At 37.0% G+C, this 23,535-nt stretch overlaps 1 protein-coding gene across 38 annotated transcripts in view; it reads left to right on the top strand.

The window, feature by feature from the left end:
- RIMS2 (regulating synaptic membrane exocytosis 2) overlaps positions 1 to 23,535 on the top strand; it is a 462,822-nt gene that overhangs the window by 39,296 nt on the left and 399,991 nt on the right. For 31 of the 38 annotated variants that reach the window (XM_083822300.1, XM_083822296.1, XM_083822280.1 and 28 more), the window contains exons 2-3: positions 22,818 to 22,850; positions 23,249 to 23,335. The exons of the other annotated variants lie outside the window; for them this stretch is intronic. In XM_083822300.1, coding sequence (XP_083678426.1) covers positions 22,818 to 22,850; positions 23,249 to 23,335 — 120 coding nt within the window. The remainder of the gene's footprint in view (positions 1 to 22,817; positions 22,851 to 23,248; positions 23,336 to 23,535) is intronic. 38 annotated transcript variants of the gene reach the window in all.

The raw sequence follows: 23,535 nt of genomic DNA, 5'->3' as shown, positions 1-23,535 counted from the left end.
CTTACTTCAGTCTCCAGGGTTGAATGGCTTGTCATGGGGGGAGCAACTGTTGGAACTGCAACTCTCTTGTTTTACATCAGAAAGGAAAACGTCTTTTTTATAGCGATTAATGAAAACATCTCGGGTAACCTCTGTAGCATCTGGGAACTAAAGAGGTAGAAATACACATTGGATATCTGTGGACATCAAGACAATGAATTCACCCATCTTGCGTTGTATGCTTTGAAAATATTATTGAGTCCCAATGTAGTTACAAAGATTCCTTTTACTTCTTATCAGTACCAAGGTTTTGTATAACTAGTGTTGAAAGAAATCATTAAAAAATGAAAGTAGCCTACTTGTTGCCACTTGTGGTTAACCCATCAAAAAGCAAATGCAGGGAAAGTTTTGTTCACTTTGTCACTTAGTGACAGCCTGTCATGTATTAAACAAAGAAAGATCAAATGCATCTGTCAGAAACCACCTGCCACATTGCTTGATAGAGTTGCTTGTTAGATGTGTTTTACTTTACATATGAACAATTACAGGAACTTAGGTTTTGCATGTTTCGGAATGAATATTTATCATCCTATTTAATTTTTTTTACAGCTAGTACATTGTGTAATAAGTTCCAACAACCTCAACAGCGGATCATGAATAGATTTTGCTGTTTCATCTTTTCAGATGACAAAGCTAAATTGCTGATGCCTCTTTTGAATAGTATTTAGTTAAATGAAAATCATATATATATATATATATATATATTCTTACCATAGTACTTACCTATCATTTAGCAAACTGGCATATCTTATTTGTACAGGAGCTTCTGTGAATCCTCATTCAAATGTTTATTTTTGTATACTGCGTTAAGAATTGTAAATGAACAGGTAGTATAATGATTGATGGCAGAATAAAATGTAAAAAAATGAAGCTGGTGTTTGTTTGTGGAATGAGCCATTTCTGTTTGAAATAGAAGCAAAGCAGCACTCACTGATAGTAACATTTAACAAGTAGTGTGCTTCTTTGCCTTGAACACCCATGCTTAACTTCTATAGAGAATGATCCCTCAAATTGCTAAAACTATGCCTTGTCTTGGGAACATAAGAGATTCAGGTGTCTAAGAAATTTCAGATGTGCACCTAACCATTGCTACACAACCAAGAGTTTGTTCTAAAGCTCCCTGCATGTCAAAGTTTGGGCATTTGACCACATATTTGGTATTTGACCATCCTTACAGCAGGAGATGTTTTATTTATGCCTGGTTGGAATTTCCCATGTTCCAAGTTGTCTGTCCCTTGTGCACCTTCAAGAAGAGTCTGGCTCTATCTTTCCTGCTCCCCTCATTAGGCAATTGTGAATGGCAATAAGACCTCCCCTTAGCTTTCTGCTCTTCTTACTCTTCTGCTTCTACTCAGCCTCTCAGCCTCTGTTTGTAAATCAGGTACTCCAGCCTTGTGACCATTTTGGTGGCTCTCTGCCGTTTCTTTTGCACTGGTTAGCCCAAACTGGATGGGTTACTCCCGGTGTGGTTTCACAAGCGCTGCGTAGAGGGGAATAATCACTTCTGTCAACCTTCTGGCTAAACTCATAGTAATGGGGACTGGGATGTGGTTGGCGTTTGCTGCAAAGCATGCTGTGAACTCATGTTCAGCTTGTCCACTTATATATATATATATATATATATATATTTTAAACCAAGGCTGCTTTCCTCAATGCTTGGGCCACGAATTTCTTCCAAGATGCTATACTTTCAACTTAACCGTATTGAAATTTGGTTTTCCTGTTATCCATTTTTCGAGACCTGTGATGTCTTTTGCATAGCAGCCCTGCCCTCAAGCGTATTGACAGATTCCCCCTGCTCCTGTGGTGTCATCCACAAACTTGCTGATGGACAGACACCTTCAAGCTGTTAATAAAGACGTTAAAGAGTGGTGGCTTCATGACTGATCCTGGAGGAACACCACTAGTTCCTTACCACCAGCTGCACTTCAGTCTCTGATCACTACTACCCCTTGAGCCTGGCAGTCCAGCCAATTTTTCATCCACCTTACGATCTGCATGTCCAGTCTGCATCTCCCCAGTTGGGCTGTGAGACCACTATGGGAGAGCGGGTCAAAACCCTGTACATCCACTTGCCCACCCAGCTATCCCTCTCATCACTGAAGACAATCAGGTCATTCGGGCGTTCAGGTAACCCCGGTGGCTGTTTGCATTGGCTTCTTGTCCTTCCTCTACTTGGGAACGGCTTCCAGTAGGATTTGCTCCATAACCTTCCACCCAGGGTGTTTGAGGCTCACATCTCCTATAAACATTACGTGAAGAGTCTGATAGACCGTTCATTATCCCTGCTGTTGGACATGTGATATTACACGGTCAATGCTGAAAGACTTGGTGGCTGGCAGGAGAGCAGGCTCCTCCTTGCCTGAGGGAAAGACTTCATCTGACAGTGTAAAAAAGTCTGGATTTCCATCCCAGGACTCTCATTTCTGCCTGGATAACCTATTTTCTAAAAGATCGATACCATGTTTCTAAAAAAAAGGGAACTTGTCCAGTCAGGTTCTGACTTCCTGGAAAGTATTCTATGAAAATACAGTTCGTGGTGCTATTGGACATAATTTCAAATGTGCAGAAAGGCCTCGGTCAGGTTCCTAAATTCTTGGGGGAGTCAAGTTCAGAAGAGCGGTGTTCCTTTTGCTTCTGTTGGCTAGATCTACGCAGTTGCTTTGTCAGTTTTTCAAGTTTCTGGATTCTGTTTTGAGAACATAACTTAATTAGTTGTACTTAATTTAGTGCATAATTTAGACGTTTCAGATAGGTTTCTTGGGGTTCTTTTTAGCCCCTGTAAGAATGCAGCAAAGCAGCCACTTTAACTCTTACCGTTATTCCTTGTCTGTGCAGAGATGTCTGTGAAGTTAACATGCTCATACGTTCGTAAGCATTTGAAGTCTTTGAGCATGAACTTCAACTTTTTGGAAAGCAAAGCTTTCCAACTATCGTGCTGTACTTGTGGACTTTAACATAACAGTGGTGAGAGGGAGTCATTTGGGGCCTCTATGTGCTATAACAATGCAGAGCTCATTTTTGTTGGAAAGCGAACTGGGCAGTTACTCTCTTTCTTGAAGGTTGATTTAGTCTTGCCTTCTTTAAGACTTGCATGTTTGCTTGCCTGACAGCTATGCCCATATAATGGCTGCAGCATATTGAGCATGCCCTTGAATCAGTAAGAAATATGAAACAGACATGAATAAGGTAGTGCTGTTATTTTTAAATAAGAAAACAGGGAAAAAAAAGAAGTCTAAGACTTTCACTAATTTATTTGTCTCTGTGTGCCAAAACACCTTGTTATTACTTGCGTGCAAGGTTAGGAATCCTGGTATATTATTCCTTCCAAGAGTGATTACAGGTAATTTGCCCTTTTTTCCCAGGGGATGAGTGATAATGAATTTGTGTTTTGCTTCTTTTAAAAATGACTTACAGTATCCATAATCAATTGGTTTATATTTAATGAGGAATGCAACTTTTAAGTAGTCATTGACATTCCAACCAAAACAATTTTTTTTTGTATATTTATCATGGAGATGACAAGATAAAATACATCAATTGTGTCATCACTGATGCTGTAATTCTGCTCCATTTTGTAGAGAATAGTTTACATTTCCTGTCAGTCTGAAATTTCACAAAAGAAGTCTTACACTGACAATTTGACAGATCATGTTTGCATACCATAAAGATTTGTAAAAATACTATAAGTTGACCATCTCTGGTAATTCTCTTAACTTTGACTAGTATTTAGGAAAGTGGTTGACATTCCCTAAATATTTTTATATTTTAAAGTATTTTTAATGCTACTTGAACACATTGAAGCTTTCAGTGCTCCTGTTGTGGGAGCTGAGTTGAACTCTGAGGGTTTTAAGTAACTGCAAGCAAATACAACTATTATAATATCTTTATTTTTTATATTTTGTTAATTATAGCTTTTTTCAAATCTAGTATCGGTGATACAGGGAACAAATATTCCATTTTATTTAAAGAAAGTCTGAGTACATAATCATTTTTTCCTGCTGTGCTATAATACCTATAATTAATAATACACTGATGACGGGAATTTTGCCTTTCATTTGTGGTTTCAGTAAGTAGTTTTTTTAATGTTTATAATGAAGTCTCTCCACTTACATCCTGAAACCATGCACAGGAACAGTTCAAGACATCACAAATAGAGCACTATTAGTATCGACCGTTGTGGCCACAGTGCTGTGTCCTCTGTGGCTGATATAATGTTAATTGTGAAGCTCAGTCTTCTGTATTTTTGACAGACTTTCTAATAGCAAATCAGATGTTCTGAGGCATCTTCTTTGGGTTCTCTATGGTTTCCAATTTATTAATTGTGAAAAGAGAATTGTCTTTGCTTTTATATTAAACTGTTCCCTAAATTTAATGATTCTGAAGTGCAAATCCCATTCTTTTCTGCAGAGGTTCGTATGTTGCCTCATCAACAAAGTGTCTTTAGCCTTTCAGTCATGCATTAAATGACATGACTAACATCTGTTACATTCGGTTTGTTCTCTCACATTCTCTCCCTGGGGGAGGCATTTCATGTGCACTTAGTGGGGTTTATTTTAACTTGGTGGTTTTTTTAAGTTTGTGTTCATATAAGAAGAGGTGAGATCAGGATGGTTTGGGAGTTGAGGATTTTTGTAGAAAAGTGCTCTCTCCTTTTGAGTATATTAAAACCATCGTCGTGCCTGTAGAGTAAAATTGTTGGCCATGATCTTTATTCTGGACATGTTTGGTCACAAGATGCCGAGCATTTTGAAGGTAATAAATGAAACTTTATACTTGACACTCTATTCTGTTAAAAATCAATGCAGAGAACGGAAAACTAGGCTACAGCCCTTATGGTAGAAAAATGTAGTGGATGGAATTTGATAATGGCTGATAGCTTCTTGCTGAGGAGTTTTGCATTACTGTGATTGAGATAGCTAAAGATAATGGCAGCTGATAAATATGGGAACCCATGGAGATGAAATGGAATGTCCTGACAAACCAGGAAAGGAGAAGGCAGCTGTAGGTGCTGATTTATGGTAGGCCATTATCAGGAGGAATTCCAGGAGAATTCTTAAATATTTGACTGAGTCGGCAGTTTGAGGATATATATGTTCAACCAGATAGGAGTGCAGATATTTCAAAGTGGTCTCTTCTGTCTGTTCATTTCATCTCGTTCAGCTTCCAACAGCTGTTCTTCATTCCTGAAGTGATCTTGTTTAAGTAGCAAAACCCTGCTATCGTTATAAGTGGTAAAATCAGCACATCCAGATGCTAAGCTGGGCTTTGAAGCATTATAGAAAAATTAGGCAAGATTTCTAAAGCCATGATCAGTGTAACTCTTGCATTTATTTGCAAAGATATAAATACATTTTATATATAGAATGCCATTTTATTTCAATCAAAAGAGCTTGCTACTTCCTTACAAGAACTGTGGAAGAAGGCAAAGTACTTCCATCACTGCTTTCTGTTCTAAGAGTGTTTTGCAAATCAGGGTTGTTCTACAGCAGCATTTTATTAGTAGTAAAATAAAAAGCATTGTGTGAAATTAATTAGGTAGTCATTGTATCTGTGCCATACATAGGTCAATCTAGAGTTTGTTTATTTTGTACAGAAATTGGGGTGGTTGCACACTTCTCACTTCTATTTTCTAAGTGCTTCTGGTCCAGGTGCAATGTATTCCTTGAGCTGTCTTATAAGCCGCTGTATAAATGTTATACAGAAAGTAAAAAGATCCTTTTTCACACAAACTGGTAACATCTGCAGTTTTCTTTTCCTGCAGCTCAGTAATTGTATATTCTAATAGCTTCATCTAACCTTATTGGATATAGTCTTTCTTTCTGCATGGTGCTACTTTTTGTAGTCACTGCAGTCAGAGATATTAAAATAATTTTAGGGAAATTAAAAAGCGATCTCTACAGTTATACAATCTATAGAGATGTGTTTGAAAATGAATGAACAAAATGGGCACATTAAAAAAATACCTGTTTTTAGGTAACATTATTCATCATTATTTAAATAACTGTACACATTTGAAATAACTTTAATTTTCATGGTGACATGCCTAGTACATAGAATGCAACCTTTTATTTTTTCAGTGCATATTATTACTTATCCTTTTTAAAATACATTCGTGTAACTGTGAAAATACTCACATAATGTTCATTTCAGATAAATGACTTTTCAGTTAGATGGTTGTTAATATATGAATAGCACGTGATAGATGATGGCTTATCTTGGAGTGATCAGCTGAATATATCTACGCATTTGGCTTCATGCACAAAGGAAAATTTCTGAGTGCATTGAGTGCACAGTAAGAGAAAGTAAGAGTCGTTAATCATAAACTCATGGAATATCCCGAGTTGGAAAGGACCCACAAAGATCACCAAGTCCAACTCGTGGCTCCACAGTGGGCTGCCCAAAAATCAGACCCTTTGTCTGAGGTTGTTGTACAAATGCTTCTTGAGCTCTGTCAGTCTCAGTGCCACGACCACTTCCGTGGGGAGCCTGTCCCAGTGCCCGACCACCCTCTGGGTGCAGAACCTTTCCCTAACCCCCAGCCTGACCCTCCCCTGTCCCAGCTCCATGCCGTTCCCTCGGGTCCTGTCGCTGTCCCCAGAGAGCAGAGCTCAGCGCCTGCCCCTCCGCTCCCCTCGTGAGGGAGCTGCAGGCCGCCATGAGGCCTCCCCTCGGCCTGCTCTGCTCTGGGCTGAGCAAACCAAGGGGCCTCAGACATTCCCCTTGCTCTCTAGACTCTTGACCATCTTTGTAGCTCTCCCGCAGGTTAAATAGATTTTATGTTGGAGGAGGTACCATTATGTTCTGACTTCATCCATCAAGTATCTAATACAAAGTGTTTGAGCAGTTTTTGCATCTGGCTCAAGAAAGTGAGATTGAAGGTGAAAATATTTAGAAATTGGTCCAATATTGACTTAAAATTGTGATGTTTCACCAGTATTGTGAGTAAAATGTTTCAATATTTTAAACACCTCACTTGTAAAAAATTACATTTTAGTTCTGATATTTGCTTGAGAGTTGCTTGAGAATAGATTTTTTCAGTCTATATCAATACTGTCCATTTTATACGTGTTAAGGAACAAGCCAGGGCTTCCAAAACGAATGGTAATTGCATTCATTGTGCCTGCTGCAGACCAGTCTCTATTATTTTCTCATTCGTAGCTGTTTCTTTGTGCATCGAGATGACTGCTTGCTTCAGCCATAATGGGCCCTGCTGCAAACTACTATGCGTACGCTTTGGATGATCAAGTAGCTAGAGTGCTAAAGTGAAAGAGCAAAACGAACCAATTTGCAGTCAAAACATTCTTTTAAGAGTTTCTACATCTTCTGTGCGTATAGAAATTGAAAAGATTCAAATAAAGCTATCAATTTCAACATGTTTCCAGTAATGTAAAAATAAATGAGCTCAGGTCTCACTGACATTTTCCCCAGTCCTCATGATATTCTTCCCCATCTTTTCTAAATTCTTTAATATTGGAAATGTTTTTGTGCATTTTTTCACCTCCCTTCTGCTGTATATTGTTTTTAAAGAAAGGTTGAGGTAAGTATTTGAATTGTATACCCTCTTCATGAAATTTGGGATTGAGTTTAGCTAAATAAAACCTCTGTCTTCTTGTAGTTAGTGTCTCTTTTGTGGAGGAAAAAAAGTATTGTTTTCCACATAAGTATATAATTGACACTACAAGTAAGACAGTGTCTCAGAATGTGTTGTTTCTGCAGCTGTGACAAGCACATCCATATCTGTGTGCTTTTTCTGTTTTTCATCAATGTCATTTCCTCAACTAAGAAGCCAGCTGTGACTAAGAATCCTGAGATTTTGGGAGAGCAGTCCGGAGAGGTTCCAAAAAAATCCAACTGTTTGGCACACGACCGAAACAGGACTTTTTGATATTGGCAAACACTGTCATAGACAAGCCTGGTAGGGCTGTGATGGATGAACTTTTTCTGTCTTTCGTGAGTAAAGATCATCCATATTAGTAAGAAACCATTGTGCTTTCCAAGACACTGTTGCCCCAAAGTGTTAAACAGTTTTTTATTTTGTTTCTTGGTTAGACTTGCTACTAGTAATTGCATAGCCAAACTGTCTTCAGTGATTTTCTGTTTCTTTTCATCAGCCTGCTCTTGGTCGCTAAAGCAATATTTTAATTAATTGAGATTCTAGGATTGTCTCTGAAATTGTGAGTTTAAATATACTTGTGAATCACAAAATAATAATAAAAATACTAATTAGTTGGGTCTCATAGAGTTTTTTCTCAGTACATCACCTAGAGTTTTTTCTAAGTAATTTAAGAGTTGAGGACATCTAATGAAATCTTTTTTTCTGGATATGGTGTTTGAGAAGATGAGAGAAGGGCAAACACAGGATCCATTTTAAAATTGGAGGTGGGGTTGTTGGAAGAAAATACAGAGTTAGACATGAAATAGACCAGTTTAATTCCCAGAAAAGCAGTGGAAGGAATAAACAAAGCTCTTGTAAGTATCTAGAAGGTAATGAGGAAGTGAATAATAGCCAATGAGGATTTATCAAGAACAGATTGTGCCAAAAAACGTAACATAATTCTGCAACAGGTATCGGGTTTTTCAGACAGAGAAGTGGCAGTAGAGAATATATCTTGACTTGAGGAATGCAGTCATCCTGCAGAACTTATTCCGAAGTAACCCTGGAAAGGTGATACAGAGAAAACTGCTTGTAGAATCATAGTAAATACTAATGAATAATAGTCAGAAAATTTTACTGATTTTAGCTGTGGATGGTTTTCTGTCTGAATGGAACAGTGCACCAAGTGAAACTTTGCGGAGTTGTCTGACAATAGTCAGTCATTCTTTTCATTAATGCCCATTATGACGGCATAGGGTGCACTTAGAAGCATGCTAGGAAAGAGGTTTAAAATGATCTTGATAAATCAGTGATATGGTCTAAAATTATTGAATGGTATTCAACAAAGATATTATTCAGTAAGTACTATGCTTGGAGGTAACCATTTGTTTAAATTGAAGTTAGCAACTGATTGGGCGGCAATTCCCAAGTGCAATATCTAGGTTTTAAACTGCCTCTTACGCTGAACATGAACTTTAATTGTCCATGTTGTTATGGGTATTTGCCATCATGGGTTGCATAAACATCGCTCTGTCCTACAAAACACTTCTGATGAGTACCAGCCCAGCTGGAACGTGTCCAGTTTTGAAAAAACTCAAAATAGCAGTGGATTAGTTGACAGCAGTCCAGGTGAGATCTCTAGAAAACACGGAAACAAATTAGAACAAGTTTGATATACTTTAAGACAGAAGTCTGAGGGTAACTTTAAGATTTTCAAATAAATGAAAGTCTGTTGCTCTTCATGCCCCACAGTAGAAGATGGTGCAAGAAGTATTGAGCATAAATTATAGTTTGGGAGGTTCAAACAAGATACAAGGTTGTAGGTCTAATCTTTATTATATGTTAAGCTATTTAAGATATTGTTTTCTCATTTGCCTTCTACTCTGTGGCTGTGTGTATTGAACTTGTGCTTGGGATAAACCATGACTTGTGAGAATAACTGTGACTCAAACTTCATAAACTCGTCTTTCCATCTTTACCTTCTACAAAACTTTACTCCCCATGCTGATCTTGGGTAGGTTTTTCATTATGTTTGAAGTGCTCTTTTTTTCCTCTCAGTCTCTTTAAGCAAAAATGCCTGTACATCCTTCCTTTGAAGAAAAGGGTTGTTATTTTCTTACAAAACAGAAGCATACCAAATCACTAGTTTACGAACTTGAAAGTAACTTTTAAACCTGTTTTCTATAGATCACCTTTACTTTGCATTTGTAAGAATAGTTTGAATTTAAAAAAAATATTGAATTTACAGAATTTAGTTTCCTACTACCATTAGAAATGGATACTTGGAGTACTTAGTGTTGTAACTCTGCAGAATGTGTTTACCAGTGAGTTTTTCCAGGATGTTTACCATGTGCTACATTTTAAATCATGGGACTATTGTTAGGGCTGGTTTTGATGTCACTGTGTATTTACTAATTTTCATTTATATATAGTGTCTTCATGAATGGCAGTTCTATTCACTTTAAATGCACCCTAATTGCAAACAGACATGAATGAATGCTTGCAATTAGATGGAAACGAGAACAATGAGTGTCTGCTTTACAATAAAGATTTATGAGATAAATGATCATCCAAAGCTGCAATCCAGAATGCTGTTTTTAGACATTCAGAAACTTTTCAGAGGAGAGTATGAATAAGCTGTGTTTCTGAAGAATGATGCTCACAAAAGTATTTACGTAGGTTACTTTCCATTTATGCTTCTAGTACAGGTATAGATTTGTTGGATGAAGAATGAGAGATCTTCCCCGTACAAATGCCTTTAACCAACTGTGGTCAGTTCTACGTTTCTGGAATTTAAAGCTAGTTACTCTTAGAAATGAGCAGTGAGTGTTCCAGATATCACCTGTGTTTGGGAGAGGAACATCTTCTAGGTTCTCAATTGGTTGCTAAATTTATTTCAAGCAAATACAGAAAACAAAGGAGGAAAACTTCAGTTTCTTCTTTATAAAACCTTGTAAGAGACATCACATCCTTTCAGGAAGTTCAGCTCTTGAGTCAACGTTGAAATGTTTATCATTGAGAGAATACTGTGGTTTTATTTAATTAGAGTATGATGTTTGATTGTACACTAGAAACTTTCATTGACACTTGGTGGAAAGGCTGAAAGGCTACCAACCCAGGTACTTAATTGTGACTCTGACCGTAGGAAGGTTTTTTGCAGCTTAACTAGGAAAGCTAATCTTAGAGAAAAATGGAAGAAAGACAGAAAACGAGAGTGTTACAGTTTCAGTTATACTTAAAGTGTATATTCAAGTCTCTATTAAATGTAATGACATGGAAGTTTTTCACCTTTTCTGGGAGACAATTTTGTTTTTACAAGAATATCTGTACTACTTTCAGGAACCACTAGGATGTGTTTTTGGACTAGAAGAATGAAATTAGATGTTTGAACAACTTTTATTGACCTTGACTATTTATATGAGATCTCAGAGGTTAGATGGGTGGCCTGCAGGAGTACTTTTGAGTGAGTAGTTGTCCTATGAATTCCAATTAATGGAGTACAAGCAAACAGAATTTACTAAATATTCATACGGTTTTTGTTTTCTTAACGTCACTCACTTTGGGATTCCAGAGTTCTTTGCTGGTGCCTATCTATAGAGTAGGTGGTTTACTTTCATTGAGCAATGGCAGTAGTTACACAGATCAGATCCTCGTTTCATTCTTGTGTCAGTGATGCTGAGAGAAATTAAATTTAGGATTTTTTTTCACTGGCTGTTAAAGTGACTTGCTGAGTGCCATATAAAAAGATGCTGAAGGAGATGCCTCAAAAGAAATATGTGATGGCTGTACAGTCTTGCAATATAGTAGTGCCTAATTGATCAACCTGCATTGTACTCTGAAACATCAAGCCTAATGGACCCAAAACATCACACTTCTCAGGTTTTGGTGTTGCAAGCTGATAGGAGGATGAAGAAAACCATAAGTCACTTGGGCAGGGAATGTCTCAGTTAGGTTCAGTCACTGGCTACTGCAGGGGTTTGTATGTGGCAGGGATTAATGAAGATTAATAAAAATAAAACAGCTTTAGCATTTAAAATTATTTCTTAGCTAAAATGAGATGTTTTGGAGAGGCTAAGGAACTCTGTTCAGAGGCCCTAACGTCTTAGTTTGAAAGAAACAATTTTCGTTACTTTTTATAGCAGATAATTTAAATACTTTTAAAGTTCTGCTTAGTACGTCCTTAACTTATGGAAGCTATTTGAAAGAATTTAACTTGTAGGACAAAGCAATCAAAATTGTTAAAAATTAATCATACCAGTGTGTTCTTCAGAAGTTTTTCTTTCCCTCCCTCCCTTCCTTCCTTCCTTCCTTCCTTTCGGTACTTCCTTCAAGAATAAGACAAGTTGGTTTATGTTTGGAATGCTTTTACCCAGGCAGTTCCTCTTCTAAGACTTCTGGTATTCTTTCAACATCAGTTTTAAAATCTTTAAGTATGTACATTTGTATTTTTAGTCAATTAATTCTTGTTTTTCAGGGAAAAGAGCAGTATTTTATGTTTTCCTCTTATAACAAAAAATCTTAAGAATATTGGAATTATTTCCTCATAAAGAATTTTAAAAGTTCTTTAATAATGTAATATCCACCTCTCACGATTTATGGGAATAGCAAATTAGCAAAACTAAATGACTTGATAAATTGGCTGTTAAACATGTTCAAGTCTAAGATATATACAATTTAATTTTCAGTTCTTATTACAAGATGTCACGGTAAAGTTTGTGTCAGTAAGACTAACACTTTCCTAGATTAAAAAAAATCAATTTGAAAGTATTGTCACAAAATATGTGTGGAATAAGAGACTGCATTACTATTGTATTTCTTGCTTATTTTTCTTGTCCTGGTTTTTCATTTCCTGTTTAAATCTTAGTTTGTAATCTTGTTTTTGTAGCAGAAACTATGATGTGTTTCTTTTTTTTTTTTTTGGTATTTTTCATGCAATTTATCATTTAGTACACTGTCCTTACTGATGAGGTACCTCCACTGCTAACACTGCTATATGATAGTTATTCATAGCTTCAGGTATGAGTGGATGCAAGCTGTAAGCCAGCCCTGCAAAGGGGCTCTCTGTAAGGGGCTCTCTGATTCTGAAGAGGCTGAAAACAAGAACAAATTCACAATATTGATTTCTGTTCCTGTTATTTCCTGTGCAATTCTCTAGGATTGGCCGGGCTCTGACTGGAAGGAATTTGGATCCTGTTCATGCAGTTAGACCTCATAGTCTAAGAAATATTACCTTACTGTCTCTCTTGTAGTGCTTGTGGTTTTCACCTGGTGAATATGCTACAGCTAATGGTGTTAAAAAAATTCTTACTTAACAGGCAAAATAAAATATCAAGACCGAAGTAATTACTAATGCATTTCAAATTATTTATAGAGTTAAAATGGATTTTTATTTAATTCACCTGCTACCAGCTGAGCCCAGGGTCGCATATTTCAGTGTAGCAGCTGGTGATACTACAAGCAGCTAGGAAAGCGCTTTCTGCAGGAGATGCTTGGAATGCCATCTACTGTTGAAGACGGAAAAAAAAAACACCTAGTGAAAACTGCCTTTTTGGAGTAGTTGGTTAAAAAAATGAAACTATTTACATTGTTACATCTGTATGTTTATTACTTGCAAAGCCATCGTTTTTGGAGAATATTTGAAATATGTAAAATTCAATTAATGCTCTGAAAGGGGATTAAACAGTTGTTTGATTTCAGCTTCCTAGCTTTTGTATCAGTTTTAAGATAGGCTTTTGACTTTGTTTTATGATATCCCTAAGAATTTCAGTTATCTGCAAAAAAGATTGAAACATTAAGTATTTTTTTAAAGTCTTATCTTTCCAATATAGAATTAATGGGAATTACATTAAATAAGGAAAGTTGCAATCCAGATACTGTAATAAATATATCTTTAAAATCCTTAGGATCTAGCTAAAAAAATATAAAAAATTACAGTGTTTTTGCCTTGCATGTGTCTAGATATACCTACAAGTGTGTAAGAATGTAGAAGACTCTCAGATGAATTAAAATGTCACTATAATTTAAAGTTTTCATTTAAATGGAATTAAATAGTAAGGACAATCCCTTTCTGTCCCTCTGTCCCCCCAGTCATTTTAAATTACATTTATTTCTCTTTTTAAGAAAAAGAAATGTAGAACAACAACTAAATTGTTATTTGGTTATCAGTTGTTAAAAGTTATCTGTTGATCAAATTGTGCTTGGAAATTGCAGATTTGATGAAGCTTGAGTAGGTTTGTAAACTTGTGTTTTACACTGAGATACATTTATGCATGTATTTCATCAATGAAGAAAATTAACTCTGTCCCAGCCAAAACCCATGACATCTCATGTGGTGAAACCTGAATTTTTGGAAGTAAGGTGAGGTGTAAGTGTGGAGTATTTGTCTTAAGGACTGTATTGAAGGAATATTTTCTTTCTAAGTAACTGTTTGTTAAGGTGGTCTTAAAAAGGAAGGAAAGCTAATTCAAAATTTGGCTGAATTCAAAGTAACAACATTAATAGAAGGCAATAAGAATTTTCTTCAGTTTTGTTTAAAAATAGATACATTCAAATATGGATTTTTTCAGATAGCATGTAAGCTATATGCTGAAAATTCTAGCTGTCAAAAATTGATCTCCATTAGGAGATTGGATTCTACTAATGTATGTAATTCAAACGTTTTTCAGTGTATGCGTTGAGATTACAGAAAAGTAGTTTGCGTGAGGGAGACAGTAGTGCTATCAAATATACTGCCAGGATAGATGACTAAATTATTGTCTTACTGTCTAGATGATTAAACTATTGTCTTACAATGTAGCTTGTTAAAGAGAGGAAAATCAGTGTTTGTAGGAACATAGTCTGTTGGTATAGAAAGGAGTCCACTTACCTCCTTGAGTTTAATGTCTCATGTCCTTGAAATTGGGTTTGGAAATTCATTCTAGTAAAGAATTACATCATACTAGCTGCTTTTTAAAAGAACCGTTAGAAAGTAAATAGGTAAACTTCTAGTCAAATAATATTTAGTGGGGCTCAAGAACGCCTTAAAACGTGCTTGCTCTTTTTAACTGCTGCCTATGGCAGCCTTCATGTGCATTGATTGGATCTTTGTTTTGCTCTTATTGGTTTTCTAACACAATCTAATTTTCGATTTTACATTTTGAATGTTCATTAATGCTGATCTTCGACCTGTTATATATGGTACAACTACCAATAATGGATAATTTACCCTGAGAAGCTTAAAATGGTGAAACTCCTAGTTCACTAAAGTTAGTAAATGAGACAAATGATAAAAATCTTCTGGAATTTTAGGATTGGAAGACACTTTTTCACTGAATATATTTTCTTGCGTTAATAGAATTATTGAGCAGTTTGGGTTGGAAGGGACCTTAAAGCCCGTCTATTTCAACACCCCTGCTGTGGACAGGGACACCTCCCAGCAGACCAGGTTGCTCAAAGCCTCTTTATACAGGTTGAATAATGTTACAGTCTTCTAGCTATATTTATTGCCCCTATTTGACAACTTTGCTTCATTCAAAACTTCATATTAATTATTGCCCTATAATTTTTGCTGTTCCTAGTTTTCGTACATGTTGTTCTTAGTTTTCTCATAAATCCTCGGCAGACACAAGATACCCAAGTGGGAGGCAGCTGGCGTGCTCCACATGGCAACCACTTCTAGTGCTGACGGTTGCAAATTCCCACTTGCTCTGTGATAACCAAAATACTCTCGGTTGCTAATTATAGGAAGAAGCTGCATTAGCTCAGTTTAAACAATGTGGTAGGTTTGGACAAATACTAGATTTTTAACACTGACCTTTTGATATTACCTCCCTGGTTGAGGCCTCCTGCTTCCAATTTTGGATAACCTTCAAGAGAGAGCATTGATCCGTGAATTAGTTATTGGAACCGCACATAACACAGTGGATACCATTCAGCGTAGTACTTATTTATTATTACAGTTGTACTATGCTCATTTGCTCATGTACTCATTGTGATTCAGACATTCAATTTATGTTTTCAGTAGCAAGACCTTTATGGAAAAGAAAAAGTCTGAGAAGGCTAGGAGAAATGTGGAGGCTTTCTATTAAGGAATAGGAGGAACCCAGAAAATCTCCTAGAGATTATTGTCACCAGTCTTGAAGGGATTAATTTCCAAAATGACTGTATACCTAAAGGCTCTTCTGCCAACAGCTCCTGGAAAAAAAGTAGTTTTTAGTTATTAACTCATCATGGTTATGCAGTAAGGAAGCGATTGGATTGTACCACATAATGCACAAGCTTCTGAATTCATTTGTAGAACAGTGTCTCTTACTCCAGAAACAAGTAATAGGAAACATTTTTGCCCTGAGGAATTCATGTTCAAAGATAAGTCGTCTCATTTATTGGGCTGGTTTTGAAATAATCAAAACTTACTGTCAGTTTCCCCACTCTGATTTGAAAGCAAAGTATGGTGTTGTTGAGCACTGTGTTTTCAAATAGCAAAAATTGTGTTTTCAAATAGCAAAAAACTAAACTACATTTAGTATGTATTTTCTAAAGATGCTACTGTCATGTTTCCACCTTGACATGTTTGTCTGGTACCTTTGATAAATTCATCCTGTTTCTATTTATCATCTAAATGTCAGAGTAGATCTAGTTGTATGGAATTTACTGTGTTTACTGGTGATTTTCATCTGAGGTTCTGTAGGCAGCTCATGCAGTCTGGGCTACTGTAAAGCATCATCTGTAGGTCTGTGCTTATTCAAAAAGTGTGTATGGAGTTTTCTTGTTGTCTCTCTTGTACTTTTAGATATTCCTTCAGTTTGGACCTCAGGTGATGTTTAACCACTTCAGCAAGGATTTAGGTGGGTTTAAATTTATTCTGTGTTAAAAGATACCGTTTCTGTTCCAAGCATCTAACTTCGCCTGCTTCTTTAGCAGTATCCAATGCTCAATTACCTCTCAGCTTCTGATCTTCAAGTTGTTTTTGCAGAAACTGCTGATACTGTTGTTATGATCAGGTCAGAATCCATCAGGAAAATCACCTGAACACTTCTTCAGGAAAATTTTTTCTTTGAAAAGACATTATTGTATTGTCCAAAATACGATCTTTCTTAACTCAATTACTTATATTCTCTAAATGAATAAAAAAAAAAATCCCTCTTTCAAGGGAAATGCAGACTTTACACATATTTGACTTCGTGGCTTTGTTTACTATTTTGTCAAGAGTGGATTCAGGCAAAGTGTCTGTATCATGCATCTTGATTTTAGACTTGAGTTGTGAGCAGGTAATCACTGCACAGTAATCCCCCCCCCCTTTTTTCCCTTTTTTTTTTTTGATTTGTCACTTGGTGGAGGGAATATCACTGTGATACTGTTAAAAAGATTTGAAAAAAGAAAAGAAAAAGTCCACAGCAGGAAATCTAGGAAAATGGATTAATGGACCTTACAGTCCACGAAACAGTGGTGGAAACCTCTGAAGTGGATGGAGAAGATGACCTCCCTCTTTTCCAACATAGTCCCTGGTTAGACCAATGGAACTGGCATCCCCTGGGTGGTTTAAACACATTTATCCCGTTTTCAGAGAGAGCAGGAGGCAGGAGGGGAGGGGAAGGCTAACAGAATGTTATCATTATTTATTTAAATACTATTTTATTTTTGGTGTCATTTTCCAAGGTACGTTGGGGATGATTTTTTTCTACATAACATAAATATTGGTGATGGCAAATATTTTTAAAAGATTGTGCTGTTCATGTGCTGTGACAATGGGAATGTATAGATTCCTAAGACAGACAGTTCCGTACCTTAATCAGAGTTTTTTAAACGTGATGAAGAGTGTGAAATCATTTGCTTTTGCTTTCTTTTTCACCTTCCACGCCATCTTCAGCCCAGTTCATGTTGGGTAATGCTTTATTTTTTCGAAGATTGCTGGAATGTACTCAGTTAGTAATTGCATTTTAATCTGTGGAAAGTTTCATGGAGATATTCAGAATACGTTATTGGGGATTTACAGTTACAGTAGTCCTGCCAATTAGCAGTATGTCCATTTTTTAGACAGCTGTGCAAGAAATAGCAGTATCTAACGTAAAATCCATAAACTGAACTTACAGTTTTGTCTGTAGTCTGTGCATTTCAGTATGCTTGCATTGAGAAGACATTTTCTGGTTATCAAATGTTTTTGGAATAGTTGAAATCTGTTAATAATCGGAGAGAATTAGTGAAGACAGCAAATATGTCTGTTGAAGCCTGTGGGTTGGCATCTTGACTTTTGAGCTAGCTGCTGGCTCTTTACTGTTGTCTGTGATAGCAGGATCTGGAATGCAAAGAACAAATGCAGAACCTGAGGGCAGTATTAAGTTAAATTCACTTTATAGTGTATGTGGGTGTCAAGGAGTTGGCATTCATGCTGTTGTGTTTATTTGAATGATACTGCTCTTCCAGATTTTTTTGTGTGTGCATAACTAGAAATCTATATTTGAGACAATTATTTCTGCAGTCTTCACCCAACTATTCTCTACTTCTTTTCTGTGAGTGCGGCTGGGGTCAGTGTCAGTATTGTATCTGCAGGGGAAGCGAGACGGGAAGGTGCTTTTTATAGAACTGAGACCGTCCCTCGTTGTTCCTGGGCGATTTGCTTTGGGAAAACGAGATAGTTCTGTGCATTAATATTTAATCTCATCTTAATTCTTAATCAAGTTTGGTGTAACGTGCATTTCTCATGGAGACTACATATATTCTGCATTGAGTTTTGGGCTATTAGGCTCTGTTCCCCAAACTTAAAATTTCCTGCCAGTGTCCCATTTGCTGGACTTCACAGGCAATACTTTGAATGAAAATAGCTACTGTAAAAGCATCAACGACTTCATTAAAGTGATTCAACATCAATTACAACATGAATTTTAATAAAAAATACTTAGTTATTTACCTCCCGGGATGAGGGAAGTCAGAATTCCAAACAAGAGGTAGGTTTGTATTTCCAGCCCTCTCAGCAAAAAGGGCTAGAAAAACCCTTCTGTCCTGGTGTAGCCTCATCTAACCTCGCTGAGGTGGTGGGAAGATGAGGGGCGTGCTCGTGATTCCCTCAGGCCGAGGAGAGCACAAGAAGCTGCTCTCCTGCCGCTGAGCAAAGGCGCCCAACTACTGGCCTGTAACGTTTGAAACCGAAGCGAGGTGGTGTGTTACATGCCTTGTGCGTCTCCCGGTCTTTCAGGAGACACGAGGTACGCTCAGACTGTTCCTGCTGATCCGATCTCCGTGTGCCTGTAGGTCCGTGGCTGGCAAATCTGAATGTTGTGTTGGACATAGATGTTTATTCCTGGCAAGGACGGCTGGTTCTGAAATCTGCATATCCCCAGGCTTCACGGGAGAAGAACTAGGTACCTGTTTAATTTCACATATCTGGAAGGTATAGGCCATATTTTATGGGTCATTATCGTGGATGTAGGCGCCTGAATTCTACCCACGTGATTTTGTGGCTATGCACCAAAGTATATAAAAGTAGAGGAGAAATCTGATGACAGAGTACTTGTTAGTTTACCAACACATCTTTTGGGAAGAATCCTGTATGGTTTTGGCACAATAGATTTTAGGTAAGTGCTTTTAGTGATAGCAGTAGATTGAAGAATAGAAAATTATTAAGATTTTATAGGGCTGAGGAAAATTGTGTTATTTTCAATACCTTCACAACTTATCCTGCTTCTGTTGTTCTTGTTCTCTTCCCTCACCTTTCTGTTCTGTCCTCCTATTCGTTCTCTCTACCAATGGGACTAGCCATGACCTTTGAGGAAACTTAGTGTTGAATGAGACTTGAGGTCTAACGTAATGGTACTGGTGCCTTCAGGAGGTCAAAGGGTCTGGCACTTGCACTGTGTAGGCCTGCAGAAGAGCACAAGAGGACTGGTACTGTGAATGTTTCAAAGTGCAGAGGTTCCAGACAACTTAAACACTTTTACACTTGCAAAGTGCAAAAAATTTTTATTGTTGGCAAGCAGAAAAATATTGGCTTGTTTTAAAGTGAATCAGATGATGCAGGATACGGAATTATGATCTGTGCAAAGTAAGTTGTGAACTGATGAAGGTTTCAGATTCTTTCAATGTTTCAGAATTAATGTGGTGTTTGTACACAGTGTTGATTGAATTCCTGTAGGGACAGAAATTTTCATCAAACTTGAAAACAGGTAGAGAATTACTTAATGTTTTGCGCTGTTGGAATGCACTGTCCCAGTCACTGTTGGTCACATTATCTGCAGCCTGCTGGTGGTCTTAGTAAACAGGTATTTATTGGAAATTGTTTCTAGTCAGTAACTAGAACTGGCATCCTTCTTGGTGAAGTTTCTAGAAGGCAGATTGAAAAGATGTGGGAAGGCAAAATTAAGATGTAGTCTGCAAGAAGCGGAATGCAGTTACACAGTTCGGTATTTCTCAGTTGGTCTGATGAGTAAATGGATATATATATATATATTTGACATGTTAATCCAATTCTTGTAAGGAATTATTAGTTGCTGATTTTTGAAAGGATGGGAAAAAGCAATTTATATGTGGGAAATCTGGGAGCACACTCCCTAGTAAAACACAAGGCACTTCTTGTAACTGAAGGAAGGACAACGCCATGTGTAGTATGTAGTCAGGATTTAAGAATCTGGAGTCTCATGAGTCCTCTTTTGTCTAAAAAAAACCTATTTAAACCACCACTGTGTAAAAACACATTCCTTGTATTTCATCTAAATACATTAATATTTCTATGAGTTACTGCAGCTTCTACTCCTAATTTGTCTGATTGAAGAGTCATTTGGAAAGAGATTAGCAGGCCTTTCCCTCTGGCTTACTGACTTGGGTGCAGAATCTCAATCTATTCCCTGACCTCGAATGAGAAATGTCTGTGCTGTACACCCAAAGGGTCCATGCCTGTTGGCCCACAAGGTCAATATGAGCTTAACTTCATATGGTAGAATCTGTTTTTTCAATAGATATTTTTAATAATTTCATTTCAAATTATATCTTCCCCTCCATTGTTGTTAGAAAGTCAAGAAAGATCATTGCCTAATCAAAGGACTAAAGGGTATGTGGATAGTACTCAAGGATGCGTCATCGTTATATAATAATAGAGGCTCTTGTCCTCACGTAACTGCAGTGTTGGAAAGTGTACAGTGGACGAGACACAGAATTGTAGGAGAAAAGAGTATTTCGGAGGAGATACATTTTGAATTGCGGAAGCCATTTATATCCTGACTTAGAACCCAATGCTCCTATAAAATGAGGGGAAAACCATTTTAAATGCAGATTTTCAAGGTGGCTACTAATGGGAAATGTTTCTTTATTTAATGCTTCTTAATTCAAAGTCTGATTGTTAGATTTTCAAAAATACAAAGGATTTGCAGCTGCAGTTGAAGTCACTGAACATACACAATTATGTAAAGATGCTAAATCCTCTTGGAAAAAAAAAAACACAAAGATTTCAAATGGAGCTCTCTGAAGAAGTGTGCGTTACTGCAAATTATGATCTCACTCTATTTCGGTCTCAGTTCTGCATGTTACAAAAATGACCATGGTTCCAGTCCAAAGGAAGGATGTTGGTTGTAATCTTAATATGTGAAACATTCATATTTCATTTGTTTACTTCAATGGAAAATTTCAAAATGAAATAGTAATTTAAGTGTCTAGAAAATATGTTTGGTAGCCATGTATTGACAGGAATATAAGGAACAATGGAGGAAATATATTTTCAGTTTTCTTTGTCCAGTGGCACTTCCTTCTCACAGTTTACCAAATAGAGCTTTCAGGCCCTTAAAGTTGGAGGCTCTACAATGTCTTAAGCTGCCTAGTACAGGAGGTACAGATGCCAATTCCCATTGGTTTTTGTGTGGATAAAACAGTATGGAATCTCACGGTGAAAGATAATAGTGCAGTTAAGATGCATGGTGGAGTGGAATTGCAACTGCATGAGCGATTTTTATTTCCATATTTCTTAACTTCAAAACGTATCTGCGTGCGTTTTTTGGTTTTGTACTGGAACATTTTTTTTTCACTATAATTTTCTAAAATGCTGAAAAGGCAAGCCGTGCTAGAGGACTGTTTACTGTGTGCTGCATGTTCAGTTTTCTCTTTCTGTACTAAATTTTGTTTTTTCAAAATTTTTAGTGTATCAGTGTCCACTTCCCTTATTTAGTTCTTGTCTAGTCACTGAACCCTGTTTATAGGAGTAGTCACAGTGACATATCATATGGAGGAGGAGATGCGAAGCTGTTTTTGTGAGCTTTAGTCTTTTATCTGAAGTTAAGCATCTGCTTAAATTATGAGCCTGCACTCCCCTCTTCGCTAAGTAAGGGCTTCTCCAGAGGGACATTCAGGACATCTATTTAGGAACCTGTTTGGTTTCATTGAATGTAAAGGGAAGCTGGAGCCTAACTTGATATTTAGGACATACAGGTGCAATTAGAGAGAGAGTAAATATCAGAGAGATGTAAATATTTCCTATGAGTACACATCTCTATTCTTGGACTTGGTGGAGAGGAATTGCATAGGACGTTGCCTTGCTCACTCAAATTAAAGCATGTATTTCAGATACAATGTTTTCCTGAAGATGATGGACAAACGCTAATCAGTACTATGCAGACTTACTGTATGTATTATCTAATTATTTCTTCCGGCAAGTAAAAGTAAACTTCACTCAGAGTCAAGTTCCTTAGTCTTCCCTCCTTAGTTATTAGAGTTACGTTGTCTGCAGACGCTGACATAATTGTAGTTTAATAAATATAGAGAAGAATTTCCTTTAACCTGTTAGTTTAGGGTGGTGCATTTTAAATGATGTTACGTGTTTTAAATTCACCTTGAATTATGATAGGTAATTTGATTGTAAAATAAAAATCTAGAAAATAGATTATAGTTAAGATAATCAAAACACCTTCCTTTGCATTTATAGCTGAATGTATTGCTGGAAATGTTCTGACATGGTATTCTGTCCAAAGAATTGGAAGCTAGTTAGGGGAAACCACACCGATCTAATTTTGTAACAAGAAGTTTTAGATATTTGGCTTTCCCCAGTTTTAATCCTAAATGGAAATAAGCAAGGAATACCCATTTATTATAAATACCCAACAAATATTAAGGGAATTCCTTTTAACTCAGGGTAAGATTTTTTTTCCTACTGATTTGATACAGCTTATAAAACTTCAGAGTAGTTGTTTTACAGCATGTTGCACTCAGTTGTGCAAACTTATCTTTTTAGGGTCAAAGAAGAGCAAAAACCACAGCCGACACAGTAAGTAAAATATCTTAAAAGTGCAGTAGGCTTGACTTTTCTACCTTTGCCATGTTCTGCTTTCTGCACCTTTGATGGTATTAGCTTACCCTAATACCTGATAGGCTGCAGTTAGTTTGCCATCTGCTTCCTGACTGGCTTGTAAGAGAGCTGCCTGCAGCTTCTTACTTCATCCACATCTTGGTTGGATGTAGGTTCTTGCTGCCTGCTTGTGAACTGGTTAACTGTAAAACTTTGTTTCCCTTACCCCCTTAGTGGCTGATTTAGTATTGCAGCTAGCATTCCCATTGGCTCTAGCTTTTCCGCCTGTATATTTTCTATTATCATTGGATAAGAAAACATTTGAATTAGTGTGGTTTTATTGGTTATTCAGTCACATTATTTGCTTATTTAAACAGGTGGTTTCCCTTTAGTGGGATCACTGAGCTGGTAAATAACGTTCTTCAACCACAGCAAAAACAGCAAAATGAAAAGGAGCCCCAGACGTAAGTAAGCTGCTCTCTGTAGACTAAGTAATGTCTGTATAGCATTAAAACATACTGAAGAGTAGGTTTATAAGAACTGCCCATGTAGAACATCCTGCTGAAGGCATTTTACAAGCTGACACTGTTTGCTTTCCAACCCTTATTGGCAAAGGGAAAACTTGAAAATCAACTTTGACATTTTTAACAGTAATTTAAGTGAA

Source organism: Anser anser, assembly GCF_964211835.1.
Source record: "Anser anser genome assembly, chromosome: 2".
NCBI lineage: Eukaryota > Metazoa > Chordata > Aves > Anseriformes > Anatidae > Anser > Anser anser.
Note: the sequence above shows the minus strand (reverse complement) of the source record. Positions and strands in the feature narration are given on the sequence as shown.